This window comes from Gastrolobium bilobum, unplaced genomic scaffold (assembly GCF_033153095.1).
Source record: "Gastrolobium bilobum isolate Gb01-03AN ecotype WA unplaced genomic scaffold, APGP_CSIRO_Gbil_v1 utg20048, whole genome shotgun sequence".
In the NCBI taxonomy this organism is placed as follows: domain Eukaryota; kingdom Viridiplantae; phylum Streptophyta; class Magnoliopsida; order Fabales; family Fabaceae; genus Gastrolobium; species Gastrolobium bilobum.
In genome coordinates, this window is record NW_026898170.1 from 388,332 (window position 1) to 405,438 (window position 17,107).

At 35.0% G+C, this 17,107-nt stretch overlaps 2 protein-coding genes across 6 annotated transcripts; both read right to left on the reverse strand.

Annotated features, from left to right (window-relative positions):
* Positions 1-797, reverse strand: LOC133313517 (ATP-dependent 6-phosphofructokinase 7-like). Its single transcript, XM_061514899.1, has 4 exons — positions 792-797; positions 595-646; positions 337-491; positions 1-246 (listed from the first exon to the last, which is right to left on the reverse strand). The coding sequence occupies exons 1-4, from the start codon at positions 795-797 to the stop codon at positions 1-3; spliced, it is 459 nt and encodes a 152-aa protein (XP_061370883.1).
* A 983-nt stretch (positions 798-1,780) lies between these two features.
* On the reverse strand, positions 1,781-6,743 carry LOC133313519 (phosphate transporter PHO1 homolog 3-like). Of its 5 annotated transcripts, none has more exons than XM_061514905.1 (13): positions 6,234-6,743; positions 5,388-5,701; positions 5,249-5,297; positions 4,894-4,965; positions 4,659-4,788; positions 4,452-4,572; positions 4,050-4,308; positions 3,858-3,962; positions 3,712-3,756; positions 3,445-3,594; positions 2,268-2,546; positions 2,028-2,164; positions 1,781-1,880 (listed from the first exon to the last, which is right to left on the reverse strand). In XM_061514905.1, exons 1-13 carry the CDS (start codon positions 6,741-6,743, stop codon positions 1,781-1,783), a joined length of 2,271 nt encoding a protein of 756 aa, XP_061370889.1. The 5 variants fall into 5 exon arrangements, with proteins under 5 accessions (XP_061370889.1, XP_061370888.1, XP_061370887.1 ...); XM_061514904.1 differs by having other exon boundaries at positions 5,388-5,712; positions 6,149-6,743; XM_061514903.1 differs by having other exon boundaries at positions 5,388-5,730; positions 6,149-6,743.
* Positions 6,744-17,107: the final 10,364 nt, after the last annotated feature.

Sequence of the window (17,107 nt, forward strand, 5' to 3'; positions counted from 1 at the left end):
TCAGCTCGCGAGTTGGGAATTTTTTTTTATTATTAAAAATAGTAATATCATTGTGTAGCTGATTTCTTTATTCACCAAAGTGACATCTGAACAATGTCCATCCTGCAACTGGTCCAATGGTTCTTCTCCCTTCTTGTCTTCATTGTCATCCCTAGCACCCAAAAAGCTAGGTTGATTTGTTGAAGATAAAAGCCTAGCCCACATTCTATCAGTTATAACTACATGGTTCTGTCTCTCGGTGATTCTCTGCATAACAATGCAACAAAACATCCGAGAGTTAGCAAAAAATCCCATATATTCTGCAGAACCAACAAATATCATGCCTAATTAACTTACATAAAAGGGTATATAAGTTTGTCTTCCATTGACAAGTCCACTTGTATAGCCAGTATATCCTGCCATTGCTCCATGAACAGCACTTTGAGCAAGAAGGGTGCAGTACACATTGTCAGAAGCATTGCTTGGAACAGCTCGGATCATATAGGTTGGATCTGTAAAACAGAAAAGAAAAGGCAATACTCTTTCAGCCATTGCTCCTTTCAGTTTGTGTGTGTGTGTACAGATACAATTCTATAAAGTTTAATCTTTACAAACCTATATATTTGAGAGTTATGACCAATGTCTTCTTCTCTTTAGCAAAAGAATCCTGGAAGATGAAAATGAAAATATCTTTATAACCATTTGTCAGTTGTGAAAAAATTGACAGAATAAAATACAACACAAGTTATGGCTGTATACTTTTGTGCATTTATATAATTAAGTGAACTAAATGCGCTTGAATGTTGTCAAACAGTCATGGGTATTTTGCTTGTATATTTCCTTGTTTTGTGTACGAGTTATATTTATATTATTTATATAACTCACACTGTGTTTGTCTACTGCTATGTTGGTATTTCTTAATTTATTGATTGTGTTTTATTAGTTACTGTGTTTACACCATTATTCATCAGGCAATCAATAGCTTTGGCAGTGTTGATAATTTTGTGCAGTGTTGAAGAACAAATAAGATTGTTCCATAAAAATCAATTTTTTTGAGCCAACTTGCGAGCCAATCCACTGGCAATATTTCGAACTAACCAACTCGCGAGCCAACTCACTGACATCATTTTGAGCTAACCTGCGAAGTTTTTTTGAGCCAACCCGCGAGCTTTTTTTCGAGCCAACCCGCGAGTCAACCCTAACCCAGCTCGGGTCGAGTTGGGTTGAATTTTCTGGCTTGTTTTTTTTTTCGAGCCAACCCTAACCCGATCCGTTTTTTCGGGTTGAGTGCGGGTGCATCAGGTTAATGTTGTAATTATCTTTAATTATTAGTTTACTTTATCTTATTAGGATTTGGATTTATCCTTTTAAGTCCATTAGTCTCTATATATTGTAACATATTATACGTGTTCAATACACAATTTTATCAACTGTAAGTGTATTATTATTATTATTATTATTATTACAAAATTTCAAATTGAAGTTACGCTTCCTAACTTCTATTAACAGTGTATTTTATTTCTCATTAAAACTTTAACATTATAATTTGGGACTAATTTAATGTTGAAATCCAATAAGATCTGTCCAAGATCCAGGATTGGTGGACCCAGGTTTAGAACAGGTTGAAAAGTGGTATATAGTGCAATCTTCAGCCACACTATTTTGCATTTGAATTAGTGAAGAAATCGAATTTATCACTCAAAAGTAACAACAGCACGCAAGAACGCCGTCGAATATTTGCAGTTACAAAGTTGAATACGCATGAAAATGTTATTGTTCTGTGCTTGCTATTCCTGCCAAATCACTCATCCTTATCTTCACCTTCATCGTAGTTGAAGGGTAGTGGCACAGACTTGAATGCACGGTACTTGCCAACATTGTTCAAATGCTCATTCTCCACTCTGAACAACATAATTGTACGAATTAATTAATACATATTTCAAATGAACTTTTAAAATAAAGTTTCTCGAAATGACACATGAAATATTTTGGCACTTGGTGCATACACAAACAGAACTACAGAAAAACAATATTTTCCCTTGGTTTACCTAAAGAAGTTCCATATGCCACGACGAATGATCTCTAAGCTGGCAATAATGCTGACCATGGCTTGTTTATGCAGAAAGGAAAAATTAAAATTCAATACTGTCTGTAACCATGCAAACCTTAACAAGACATTCAGCACCTGCATGTATATGGTTTGTCACATATCAGCAACCTTTACAAACAAAACAGAAGCAAAAGTTCAACGTAAACATACTAGAAAATTTTCCTAGTACGATACATACCATAGCTGAGAAATATACACTTTTGTGAGGGATTAGGAGTTTATCTCTGAGCCAGCGATTCTTGGAATGTCTTTGTAGAAGGCCCCAATCTATGACAAGGTCCCAATAGGTGGAAACAATAGCTGTAGATATTGAGAACACCCAAGCAAGCACTTTCCAACCAATTGCCTCATCAAGACTATAAGCTGTTCTTAGGCAAACAGCTGCAATAGTGAGGAAATATTTCAACCCGTTATATCCTTGCATTGTATCTTTCTCCTCAAACATGCGCCTTAGGCACTGACAAGAGAAAGAGGAATATCATTTTGCAGTCTCAGTCATTTCTTAATCAAGACTAGGCATATTTACTCTCTTCATTCTTGTTTTTTTGGAGAAAAATGGAATGAAGTTAGTGTTCTGGACCAGCCTCATGGTCCTGTTTTATGGGTTGGTCCTTAGATAACCGTTGAGATATATAAAATTATTAATGTAGCATCATCCAAAAGCTTAAGCTCTTGGGTTGAATTGGTTCTTTACATGGTATCAGAGCCTCGTGTTGCGGGTTCGATCCTCGTCGCCCCTCACTTTTTCTAGTGGAATTTCTTTATTCGCACAGGTAGGTGGGTCTGTGCATCGTCTACTCTTCAAGCCCAGTCGGCTCTCGTGTGAGGGGGCGTGTTGAGATATATAAAACCATTAATGTAGCCTCACCCAACAGCTTAAGCTTTTGGGTTGAATTAGTTCTTTACAATAATCATTTAAGAGATCACTTCCTGCATCCCAAAGTGAGACTTTTAAACCCTCGCCCTAGAGGATTTCTCACCCACTGTATAGCTCATCCGTTGCACATTGGAGGTGCGTTACCTCATGCACAACAATGAGGACACTAGGCAAAAACGGTTATGGCTCTCTCTCATTTATAGGGAATATTTTCCCACCTATATATATATATATATATATATATATATATATATATCCCTTTCACCTATTGAAGGGGCATCTTGCATTCATCACATTTATGAGTTGTTGTTCTGCCAAAATATATAGTCAACCGTGTGTCTCTTAGCCATCTCTGAGATGACTCCTTAAAAGAGTTTTGGTCCATACCATTGCCTCTAGGATCACCAATATAGCAAGATGCTTTACCCTCTCCAGGATACAAACCTAAGCTCACCACACTATCAGTTCAGTTAGGTACCTGAAGAAAACGAGACCAGAATGGAATCACAACAACAATGAATGAAAAAGTTAAGAATATCCTGCTTGACTGGCAAGTGCTTTGTCGTTGTTTGAAGTCACCCCAACCATAGTAGCATATGTAGAACACAAAACTTCTTAAGGCTTGTCCCTGAATGAGTAAAAAGGTTCATTGTGTTTCAACGATTACTGAAGGGACAAAGAGCAGAAAAGCAATGACAAGCGAAATAGAAGAGCAAAGTATAATCCCATTTTGCTTTTCACAAACCTGGCTAGTAAATTGATCTACCAAGAAAAAATCTGGCAGTGTGACCTGATAACATTTAAAATGAAAGTGTTAGATTTCCAATGAAAATTGGAGTCCAAATAAGTGGTGTCCTTTGCTGACCTATGTTAGCTACAATTTTTCTTTACCTTGTAGAGAGGAGCACAGATGCAGTGAAACAGACATGTGAGGAAGTACATTCGGCTAGATCGATATATGATGTTTAATGGGCATAATAAAATAGCAATCACAATCTGCAAAGTAAAAATGAATTCATCATTTAATCTTAGAAATAAAACTTAATGACATGGTCTGTGAAAACTGAAATGTAATAGCCTTACAAGAACCAGGATCAGTGGCATAAGTTCAGTGAATGCTTTGTAATCTTTTGTCACTGGATCTATTTGCATGTCTAGGTTTGCAAGCACACTTGCTAGTGCCAATGTTGCAAGGACAAAACTAAGGTGAAGGATTTGATGATATCCTAACTCAGTGCCTTGCTTTAAACCAAATATGAATGAGTGGTTCACTCTGTATCGCCTCCAGAAGTATATATTTGCAGCATACATCAGCATGTGTAGAACTACAAATCCAAACAAACTGCAGAGTTTGAAATGGAAAGTTAGTTGCATTTTTCGGCTTCTTTCTTAGATCATCTCTAGTCCAAGCTTTTATTGATGTAGGAGGTTTAGGATTTAAGAGACAGGCAAGACATCTATTTCAAAATTTGCAAATAAAGTTACCTGTAAAGAGGAAACATGATTTCCATGTACTGGCTACTTCCTGAATGATCCATGATTTTATGGGTTCGAACGATCATAATAAGGGCTAAGGTTAGAGCTGCAGCACATCCAGCAAAGAAACCTGAAAAGTTTATCAAGATACAAAGAGAGTCAGGGAAAGACTATGTGTTATATTAAATATATATGCTATATTCAATCTTTGTTTACCCATGGAAAATGTAACCCTATGCCTTTCTCTCTTTGTTTTTGGTCTCAGGATGCTCATTCCTTTATTTCGATTTGAGTTGGAAAAGTGCTTAATGAATACTTTTTCCACCCTCTCCATAAGCCTAGTGACCTGCAGGGGAAAGTGATTCATAAGGAAAATTTAGCAATTGAAATCATTTCATATGACTTGAAAATGATGATGCTATTGCTTAGGTCCATACTACAGAATTCTCACTTCATCAGAGCTTCCAAGGTTGGACTTGTCAACCATTTTCATGTAAGCTTTTGCTGCACCTCTTGATGTGATCTGAAGCATAAAGCAAAACAAGGTGAATGGGCAATTTTGTTTCATTTGATCTCCAGTTTGCTTCAGATACTATTAGAAAAAACCTGTGTAGCAACGGAATTTCAATAAAATTTTCCTCGCAAAATTCGTGGCTAATTCGATTTCCCTAGCAAACTCCGTCGCAAACCTCGTTTGCGAGGGAATCTGCTACAGAAAATAGTTGCGAGAATGAAATTAGTGAGGGAAATTCCATAGCAATTCCGTAGTTTTTTCTAGTAGATAATTTTTGAAGGTTGAAGAATACCTTATCATATTTCTTCATTATCTTTGAAAATGCCAATATGTTTAGAAAGCTGTTTCATGAATTACAAATTTATAAGAAATATGAAGGCAATATTCTTATTGATGTAAAAGAAAAGATTATTTATGGTAGCATCTACTGCCTGTATTTCTTCAGAAGTTGAAGCTTGTAATAGAATTCAACAAAAGCCCGTTTAAGTTTTTCTTCAACTTTGCTCAAATTTTCCTTAGTGAATTTTAACTCTGTTGGGGATTGGATAAACCCTTTTATAGTTGAACGAGGAGTCTCACAAGTGTTATTCAATTGCACTCGATTAAGTACTTCCAAGGGAGCTGGTTTGATGCCTTCAAAATTCTTCTTTGTCTTGTGTACTTCAATTCTTTTGTTGGTAGTTTGATTCTCATCACCTTTGTCATCGCCAGAATCATCTAATTGTCCATGGTGGGTACTGCTATCCTCTTTGATTTCTTCAATTACCATGGAAACTCTTCCTGTTCATGAAGCAGAAAAACGACTAAACATGTGGTGTCTAAACTTCTCTAATACTCAGTTCAAACATTAGAATTGAGTTTACTCAGGATAATTAAATTTTCAAATTTCAATTTGACTCCATCTTTTCTGGTTAATTACTAATCATTCATTCAACATAGATCTTCTGAAAGTCTAAGCAATTAGACAAGATCAACCAGCATTATTTTTATTTCAGCCCCACACAAAAGCCACCACATGACCATGAAGAACCTAATATAACATGAAAAATAAAAACAAAAGCTTAAGCTGTAAGATGATGAGGCCCATGAATGAAATCTATCTCCCGCGTGTCACTAAATTTGCAAATCCAATATTTGTGTGGGAAATAAAAAACTTCAAACCAGTTAAAGCTAGATCAAGATGGTAACTTACTGTTTAGTTTGACTCCTCTGGGTGTAGAAGCAGACAATGCAGTGGTTGAAGCAGCAACATCTGAAGCCAGATGAGTCATCTCAACTGAGCAATCAAATGACTCAGTTGGATTCTCAACTTTTATTCTGAAAGCTATTAAGGCATCCATTTGCTTGTCTAATGCAACTGCTTCCTTCATTACTTCTTCCACTTTTGACTTATAGAACTTGTCCACTTTGTTAAACTCATCATCTAGCCTCCTAAAGTACATTAACTCGTATTCTCCACCTTCTTCTGCAGCCATAAGAAAAGTAGTTTCATATTTTTCATAACCATCTTTCACCACTGAGTTCACCAAAATGGGTTGGTGGTCAATGTCATGTTCAGAGGGACTCAAGGGTTGGTAGTGTTTCTGTGTGAGACCACTGAAAGCTCTATAAAGTGAAAGCTTTCGTTTAAGACCTCCAGGGTTAACAGTTGTGCCATTGGGGTGTGGCCTGTTTCTTTGCTTCTTGTGTAGGATTTCTTTCAAAAGAGCTTTTAGATAACCATAATCCATGTATGCTTCTTGCCATTCTGGCACCATTTGTGCTGTAAATTCTTTTCCAAACTTCATTTTTGGCTTTTTGGGTATTTGGTACTAAAGCACACAAGCACTTGGTTTTTTGCTTATATGACCAGCTCAGGCAATAATAAGAGTGAATGAGCAATGACAAGGAAATAATAATGGATAAAACTGGTTGCCAAAAAGAGAAAAATGCTTTCTTTCAAGCTTCGGCTCATGTTTGCAATATGGAATCTTGAGAAACTTTTTTATGAAGAAAGGTGGAGTCAGCATTGTCCTTCTTTTCCAGAGCCAATGGCAGATAAAAGGTGTCTTATTTATCATGCTGAAAAAACAGAGTGAAATTGGGTTTGGTTTGGTTCTTCTTGCATTATGACAAATAAATGGACCTCACTTTCTGCATTAGTGTACCTCTGCTTAAGTGGGACAATGTATGAAAGGGAGAGGCCCGAGTTAAAGCTTGACAGGCTGTAAACCAAGGTACGAGGGGTTAGTTTAAATCTTTGAAGACTAAGCCAATATGAATTAGATTAGTTTGATGATAGAAACTTAGGTGAGATTTATTAGATTGAGCCATGAATATTTGTTAGAAAATATTTAAGTGTGAGTAATGAATGATAAAGTATTAGGTGCATTAAAAATGAATTAAGAGAGCATTATGTAAAGTTGTGTCATTTTAAATGAGAGAAAAAGATAAATTATAAGGAGATAGAGTGGACAAAAAAAAGAGTAAAGGTGTGGATCCCACCTCTTAAATATGTAATTTAAAAGGACAAATATTTTTCTTATATAAATGGAAAAAAAATATGTAAGTTTACACGCTTGTTTGAGAGTTACTTTTAGGAGGGAAAGAAATGAGAAGGAATGACTTTATTAATTCCTTCTATTGTTTGTGAGTTTAAAAAAGTGAGAGAAAGAATTTAGAGATTCTCACAAAATCCTCCAAATCTATTCTTATTCTTAAAATTAAAGTTTTTCCAATGTGAGGGTTTTAACTCTCAAACAAGGGGAGAGAATACTCTTCATTTCTTTTTCCTTCCTTTCCCTCCTATTTCTTGAATTCCTTTCCTTCCCTCCACTCCAAACTTTCAAACAAAATCTTAGGGGATGTTTGGTAGAAGGTTTTTTTTTAGGATTTCCGAGAAACTGAGGTTGGTAATCTTATTTACCCATGTTTTGTGTGAGATTTTTAATTTTTTTTCGAGAATCTAATTTTCCCAGAATTTTATTTTGTGTGTTAAATTTTCTAAAAAGACCATCCTAGAATACCATCTAGGATTCCCATAACAAAGTAAAATTTAACACAACCAAACATAACATCAAAAAAGTTAACCAAACATTTTCAGAATATTTTAGCCTACCAAATAACTTTTTGATAGGAGTGTCAAAACGGGTCAACACGACATGAATTTGACACGACACAAATACATCAACACTAACACAACACGAACTTTTATTCGTGTCAAAATCTTCAACACTGACACGACACGAATTTTTTGCGGGTTGACACGACACGACACGAATAACACGCAAAATAGGGGTCAAAATGGTAATTGACAAAAAAAATTAAAAAAAAAGGATCGATATTAAAAAATTTAAAAAATTTAAAAAAAAAATTTTAAAAAATACGGGTCGACACGAACACGAATACATCAACACTAACACGACACGAATTTTTATTCGTGTCAAAATCTTCAACACTGACACGACACAAATTTTTTGCGGGTTGACATGACACGACACAAATAACACGCAAAATAGGGGTCAAAATGGTAATTGACAAAAAAAATTTAAAAAAAAAAGATCGATATTAAAAAAATTAAAAAATTAAAAATAAAATAATTTTAAAAAAATACGGGTCGACACGAACACGAATACATCAACACTAACACGATACGAATTTTTATTCGTGTCAAAATCTTCAACACTGACACGACACAAATTTTTTGCAGATTGACACGACACGACATGAGTAACACGCAAAATAGGGGTCAAAATGATAATTGACAAAAAAAAATTTAAAAAAAGGATCGATATTAAAAAAATTAAAAAATAATAATAAAAAATTAAAAATAAAATAATTTTAAAAAAATACGGGTCGACACGAACACGAATACATCAACACTAACACGACACGAATTTTTATTCGTGTCAAAATCTTCAACACTGACACGACACAAATTTTTTGCGGGTTGACACGACACGACACGAATAACACGCAAAATAGGGGTCAAAATGGTAATTGATAAAAAAAAATTTAAAAAAAGGATCGATATTAAAAAAATTTAAAAAATAATAATAAAAAATTAAAAATAAAATAATTTTAAAAAAATACGGGTCGACACGAACACGAATACATCAACATGAACACGACACGAATTTTTCACGTGTCATTTTTCCCAACACGAAAACGACACGAATTTTTTTGCAGGTCAACCCAAACACGAATTTCGTGTCGTGTCACGGGTCGACCCGCGTGTCAAAATCTTTATTGACACCCTTATTTTTTTGATAATATTCTCAGAAAACTCATTTTTTACCATATTTCTTGAAATTGTGGTTTTTGGATAAAAAAAAATTCTTGTCTATCAAACACTCCCAAAAGAGAAGTGAGTATTATATTTACAGGTGAGCCACTTTGCTATAAAATAATGTATCGCTTATCTTACTATCCTCGTTGTTGTACATCAGTTCTTGTCCATTTGCATTATGTAATTTAAAGTGCACTGTAATCTTAAAATACTCACATTTAAAAATACATGCATTTTCATTTATGTACTTTACAAATAAATTCACTAGAGAATTCTTTTATTAATTTCTTATGTCTTGGTTGGTAATTGACAAGTCAATAAGTTCTTCCTGTCATTTTAGAAGCTAGCTAGCAGGCTATCTAACTCTCAACAGCTACAATAATGAATTGAACACTTCTCTTTTTATTGTATCAACGGTGGGTCATCTGACCTAAAACTGCAAATTGCAGCAAATCAAAGAAGTTGGACAGAAAGTATCTCAATAAATTTTTTACTTCTAAGTTAAAGAATATTTAACTATAAATATTGTATTGTGAATCAAACTGATATAAAATTCTACAATATATAGAGATTCTAATGAGTTTAAAGAAAAAGTTCAAAGCTAATCAAAATCCTAAAATAAGGAAACAAATATTTACACACAAGAATGTAAATACAAATAATATTTTTATTTCTAACACTCCCCCTTAAGCTGATGTGTATATATCATAAGCTCTCAGCTTGTTACATATGCAATTTATTTGGAGACCTCTAAAAACCTTGGTAAACACATCTGCAAGTTGATTATTAGAATTGACAAATACTATCACGATCTCTCCTGATTGAATTTTTTTTCGAACAAAGTGACAGTCAATTTTTATATGCTTAGTCCTCTCATGAAAAATTAGGTTAGAGGATATTTACAATGCGGCTTGACTGTCACAAATGAGTTTCATGAGCCGTTGTTCACAAAGATGTAGTTTCTTAATCAATTATCTTAGCTAGAAGAGCTCACAGGTTATATTTTCCATTGCCCGATATTCTATCTCTGCACTTGACCTGACTACCACAATTTGCTTCTTACTTTTTCAAGAGATTAAATTTCTTCCAAGGAGAACACAATACCCCGAAGTGAAGCGTCTATCTGAAGAAGAACCTTCCCAGTCAGTGTCTGAATAGCTACACACATTTGTATTCCCTTTATTTGTATATAATAAACCTCTTCTTGGTATTCTTTTGATGTATCGGAGAATCCTGACAATTGTATCTTAATGAGAGTCACAAGGAGAGTCAAGGAATTGACTTGCCAAACTAACTGCAAAGAGATGTCCGACCTTGTCACAGTAAGATAATTCACTTTCCAAATAATATGCGATAACGTTTAGGGTTTGCCAATGGCTCCCCCTATCAGGTGATAGCTTAACATTAGGATTCATATGTGTATCAATGAGCTTATATCCCAACATACCAATCTCATGTAGGATATACAGGACATACTTTCTCTGACAAATGGAAATGCCCTGCCTGGATTATGCCACTTTGATCCCTAAGAAATAACGAAGTCTACCAAGGTCTTTGGTTTGAGATTGACTAAATAAGTACTTATTTAACTGATCAATCTCAGCATGATCGCTACCAATAATAATGATGTCATAAACATAGACCAGAAGGTAAATGCATTGATCAGAAGAGCTATGTCGACAGAAAACAAAATTATCGGCTTCGCTTCGGGTTAAACCGAAGGCTTAAACAGAGAAACTGAAGCAACTAAACCAACCCCGAGGAGACTGCTCCAGGCTATATAAGGATTTATGAAGCTTACATAACATTCCAAAACACTCCCTCTGAGCAACAAAATCTTGTGGTTGCTCCATGTATACTTCTTCTTGCAAATCACTATGTAAGAATACATTTTTGATATCAAGCTGAAGGAGGGGCCAGCGATGAATGACAGTAAGTGCAAGAAAAAAACGAACAGAAGCCATCTTGGTAAAAGAAGAGAAAGTGTCCACATAGTTAAGGGAAAAAAATTTGAGTGTATCCCTTGGCTACTAAGCGAACTTTGAGGTGGTGACAGTGCCATTAGGACCAACTTTGACTGTAAATACCCATCGATAATCGATAACTGACTTCTCGAGAGAGTACGAACAAGATCTCATGTACCATTGGAGTGAAGTGTCATCATTTTGTCAATCATCGCTTGGCGCCAACCTGCATGACATAGTGTTTCACCTATGGTCTTAGGAATGGAAATAGAAGAAAGACTAGAAACAAAGGTAAATTATTGTGAAGAAAGTTAGTCATAACTCAGGAAAACATAAAGAGGATGATGGTCGCGAGTGGATCAGATACCTTTGCGACGGACAATGAGAGTAATCTTTGATGGAGGATCCAGAGGGAAAGAGACAACCGTTGAGGGCGGTGAGTAAGTTGGAATAAGGTCTGCAATAGGGCCGACACCTGCAACTAGTAAAGATAAATCAACAAGAGGAATAGAAAGAATATGGTCAATATGTGACACTGAAGTTTGGGAACTAGAGAAGGATTATTGATCCATGAAGGTGACATATGAAAACACAAAGTAGCGTTAGATGTCAGGAGAGTAGCAAGGATACCCCTTTTGAAAGTGAGTATAACCAAGGAAAATGCACTTGAAGGCTTTGGATGTTAATTTATCTTTTTCCGGAGTGAGGTCATGAACAAAGCAAGTGCATCCAAATGCATGCGAAGGTAGTGGATAGGGAGACGCACTTGGAAATAAAACATTGTGTGGGACTTCATTATTAAGCATGGAAGAGGACATGCGATTGATGAGAAAACAAGAGATGATAATAGCATCTGCCCAAAAACAGAGTGAAATATTCATATGAATGAGAAAGGTACATGCAGTTTCAACCAAATGTCTATTTTTATGTTTGGTCACTCCATTTTGTTTTGGAGTGTGAGGACAAGTGGTCTGGTGTAACTTCACATGTTTCTCCAAAAAATCAGAAAATTCAAGAGACACATACTTTTTTGCATTATCACTACGCAAGACTTGAATAGAAGCACCAAATTGAATATTAATCTCAACACAAAAATTTTGATAGATGGAAAATAATTCAGAACCGTTTTTCATTAAATAAACCAAAATACAACGAGAAAAATCATCAATTAAAGTCATAAAATACTAAAAACCCAAAATAAACAGAGTTCGACTCAGACCCCAAATATCATAATGAACAATAGAAAAGGAAGCATCAACTATTGTGTTGACTCTATTGGAAAAGGAGGAAGGAGTGTGATTTAGTTGCTGACAAGACTGACAGTTTAAAGACTGCAGACTGGACAAAAAAAGAACCATATGCTGAAGTTTGAAGAGACTTGGATGATCCAGACGACTGTTGATTAGTTCATGAGACTCCGTGAGAGAGCACGCCACTAGTGAATGAGGCACGATCATATAGTAGAAACCTTGTGACTCACAACCCGCTCCAATCGTCTTCCCCGTACCTGGATCTTGCATAGAGACAAATTGGTCAGAGAAGGTAACAATGCATGAAAGAGAATGAATCAACTGGTTAACAGAGATTAAATTGAATGGAGTGCAGGCATATAATAAACAGAGGTAAATGTCAAATGGGGAGTTGGGTTGGCTTGCCTAATAGCACGAGCAAAGGCCTTAGTGCCGTTTAGGGGTGTAAATGAGCTGAGCTGGACTTTAGCTTAAATAGGACAGGCCGGTATAAAATATTTTCGGCCTGACCTGGTGTGTTAGCCTTGTATAAGCTCAAATTATAAGTCTGGTTTGTCCTATATTTAAAAAATAAAAGCCTTAGCCTATTTTAGCACATTAGGCATTCAATAATTAAAATAATATTATTTTATTATTCAAAATCATTAAAATAATGATTTTATTTAAAATAAATAATATGCTATAGGCTAACCTGATGTAGGCTAGGCTGTAAGTCCTTGTTAGGCCATCTGGCTCATTTACACCCTTAGTATCATCAGAAGAGTAACAAATGGTACATTATTAGAATAAATAAGTGAGGTAAAAAGATTCTTATTACCACAAAAGTGATCAATAGAACATGAGTCTCTTATCCGGGGTCCAAGGGATGATTGAGAAAGATAAGCAACATAATTATCAATATCTTGGGTAGGAGTCCGAGAAGAAACCTTTTTAAGAAGTGCCTCATAATATGCACTCGAAATGGTTACTCATCCAGTAGTAGGTGGCGTAGCATCGGGCTGAGGAAAGTTTGAAGTTGGTGGCTTTAAGTAAGGGTACTTCCTGTAGCAACGCTCTTCAATGTGTCCAAGGTTCTGGCAATAGTTAATGAAGCCTCTGTCCGCGATCACCCTGTCTACGGCCACGTCTGCGACCGCGTCCATTGTTCCAATTGGAATCATTGGCACGAGAGATGAGGGCAGTTGAATTGGTGGCTAGCACATGAACAAGTGTGGGTGCTGCTTTATCTTTAAGGTTCAAGAGGCGCTGGAAAGTCTGTGACATGCTAGGAGTCCCAGCACTAGTTAAAATATTCTCACAAACACTTTCTAACTCCTCTGGAAGATCGAAAAAGGTTACAACCATAAAGAAATGCTCCACCTACTTCTTGCACTCAGAGGCATCTGCAGCATGAGGTAACATAGCTAAGAATTCCTGCATCAAAAAACAAATCTTACCAATATAAGCCTCCATTCGAGCATCTCGTGATTTGCACAATTCCATTATTTGAGAAGCAATATAGTAAAGTTGCTTAATGTCGTTAGAGTAGAGGCATTTGGCTTCCTCCCTACGTCATAGTAGGTCTCAAAGGGGATGAAAATATCTATAACTGCCGGATCAATGGATTAGCAAAGGATGCTAAGGAGCTGGGCATCAAACTTTTCCTAATTACATTTCTAATCCTTGGGAATATAAGCAAACTTGGTCGTGAGATGTTTCTCGTGTCCCTAACCAGTAAACCAGATCTTAACGGATGTAGACCAAGTCTTGTAAGTCGCAGATCCGATTAGTTTCATCGTTGTACCAGTAGTGCTTTTGTCCTCATTATTTGATCCCTCCATCACAAATTAGATGTAAACATGCAAAAAAATAAAGAAGCAACTGGAGAATAACATGGAAGCAAGGAATCGCACGAAAAACGTCACAAAAAAATGACCAAACAGTGAGTTTTTCATCGAAATCTTCTTGTAAGATGGGATCCACAACAAACGGAGACCAGATCTGGAAAGAGGACTAGAAGACGAGTAAGATGGTGGTAGTCCGGCCCGGACAGAGCCTCACGTGTGGGAAAATGGTGTTATCGCCGGAATCTTCCACTGGCGCGTGGCTGCCCCAGTAACGGTGAGGCATGGATAAATGTGATTGCCTTCTCGAGTCGGTCCTGGTCGCACAACTATTTGTCGGAAAAGTGCTTCGACAGTGGTGAACAGTGGTTTTCGGTGATGAACGATGGTTGACGGTGGTTTTTCTGACAATCGGAGGTTGAAGACAGGCAATTGGTGACCAATTGAGGGTTAGGTACTAAAAGTGGGTTGCCGGTATGATGCACAACAAGAATGACTTGCCGGAATTACTCACGACAAGGTTTTTCTATGGAAGCGAGGTTTCCTATAACACAAGATCTGGTACCAAGTTAAGAATATGGAACTATGAATATTGTATTGTGTATTGAATTGATACAAAAATGTACAATATATAAAGACCCTAAATGGGCTTAAAGGAGAAGCTCAAACCTAACTCAAACTAAAATAAGGAAACAAATATTTACAGATAAGAACGTAATAAATACAGATAATATTTCTATTTCTAACATTCTGTAAACGATGTTATGTAAAAATTGTGAAACTAAAGGAAAAGTAGTCTATTTTGCCAATAAATTATGGAGCAAAACTTTGTTACAAATTATGTAATATCTGGTGAGAAGATACTAAACAAAACAAACGGCAAGTGAAAAAAAAAAATGGAGGAAGGATGCAAGCCCCCAAAATGGGTGATGAAGTTAAAGGTATAAGAAGAATCTATGACTCTATACCCTGTTCATTTTGGATTTTTTTTTTTATTTCTGGGTTTGTTTTGGACTTTATTTTGTTTATTTATTTTTAAAAAATGATTTTTGTATTGATAATTTGTGCGTTCACGCTTGGAAAAAGTTAAATTCTCATAAACTTGTTAGAAAATAATATTTCTCATATTATAAGAGATAAATTTTATTTTTTATACTATGCACACAAATTTTATCTCCTAGAATATGAAAATCATTAATCCCAATTTGTTAACCAACTTGCTATAAGCTAAATAGACCGGCCCAAGAGGGATACCATTGTCCTTATAAAATAATACCAATAAAAACCCTATTTATTTTGTTGTCAATTGGAACAGAGAGGAGTTCATAGACGATTTGGAAAGAATATTTACAAGAACCAAAAGTAGAAACATTTTATTTCTTCTCTATATGTTTTATGAATGTATACTTAAAGTAAATTCACTATATATTTTTATGTTTTACTTTATCTTATTCCATTTTTTATAACTGAGGAGTCATGTCCAAATCAAAAGATATTAATACAATTGAAAAGCAAACGAACTAAAAAATAAATATTTATAGAAATAGCAAGGTTAAAAAAACATATTTAGAAAAGCATACATGATATTCAAATAAAAAAGTATAATAAATTAATCAATTCTTAATAAATAAACATTCCGACATATTATATATGAACGAATAAATTATATAGTATCGTTATCCCATCATTAGATTTAGAGGTGGCAAAGTGGGCGGCCCATCCCGCCCCGCTATCAACCCGTCAAAAAATGAGCCAGTCCGCTCTGCTTTTGAAAATGGGCTGAAAAACTCAGCTCGCCCCACTCCGTTTGACGGGTTTGGCGGATTGGCCCGCCAGCTCGAGCCTATTTTACATTGACCTGCCTCGACTCGTCAAAAAATGAGCCCACCCCGCTCCGTTTGATGAGTTAAACGAATTGGCCCGCCGAGCCGAGTCCGTTTTGTCCGCTATAATTAGATTCATTACCCATTAGTATTAAGCAAATAAGCAGCAAGAGACAACTGATTTGAAACATTTCAGTATCACAAGCATGGGTTTTCAAATTTTTAGATTTTTATATAAAACAAACTTTTTGAACGATTGTGATAAGCTTCGTTAATTTAAAATATGTCTTGCTTTTGTTTTATAATTTAAAAAGGAGCATAATCAATTTATATATGTAAGAATAATAAATTCTAAATTTAATATTTAGCATTGATTTACTTGCACTTAATAATTATAGTTTATTGAATTACATTTATTAATTAATTATTAATTTTTTAAATTATTATTGCCTCTTAAAAAAAATATGTAATATGATATATGTAAAAAAAATATCTAATGCATCTAAGCCGCCTCATATAAATAATACATTAGAATAGTTAGATATAAGAAAAATTAAAAACTAAGATAAAAAGTAGGTAGGTGTGCCATAATATATACGGTAGGTAAATAAAAAGTTTAATACTTTTTATATCAGAAAAAAATATTTCTGAAATTACTGCAGATAAGTTATCTGTATTTACTCGTAAAATGATGTCATTTTGTAATTGAAATATTAAAAAATTATAATTATAAATACTATAATAATCCTGAAATAAATTAAAATTACAAAAATACTTTAATTTTCGTCTCATATCGTATTGGACTTACTGCAAATAACTTATCTCCCGTAACTAATCTTTTTAATATTATAGAAAATAAATTTATCTCCTGTGTATAGTAGTGAGTTCTAATAGGTACATGAATACCTGAATTCACACTCGTATAGTAAATTCTTTTAGCCTGGATACCAATCATAGAATAAATTATAAATAAAAGGGAAGAGTGTGTTATTTTAAAGGATGTAAAGATTTTAAAGGAAGTAAA

Bases quoted from the DNA above. Each gene is read 5' to 3' on its own strand.
- LOC133313519 (XM_061514902.1), bottom strand. From the start codon at position 6,743: ATGAAGTTTGGAAAAGAATTTACAGCACAAATGGTGCCAGAATGGCAA. The intron at 5,298-5,387 runs GCAGTAGATGCT...TTCATGAAACAG, and splicing joins CAACTTCTGAAGAAATACAG to CTTTCTAAACATATTGGCAT. The intron at 3,757-3,857 runs GTAAAGAAAAAT...AAATGTTATCAG, and splicing joins TCTGTGCTCCTCTCTACAAG to GTCACACTGCCAGATTTTTT.
- LOC133313517 (XM_061514899.1), bottom strand. The intron at 492-594 runs GTTTGTAAAGAT...TCTGTTTTACAG, and splicing joins CATAACTCTCAAATATATAG to ATCCAACCTATATGATCCGA. The intron at 247-336 runs GTAAGTTAATTA...ATTGTTATGCAG, and splicing joins AAACTTATATACCCTTTTAT to AGAATCACCGAGAGACAGAA.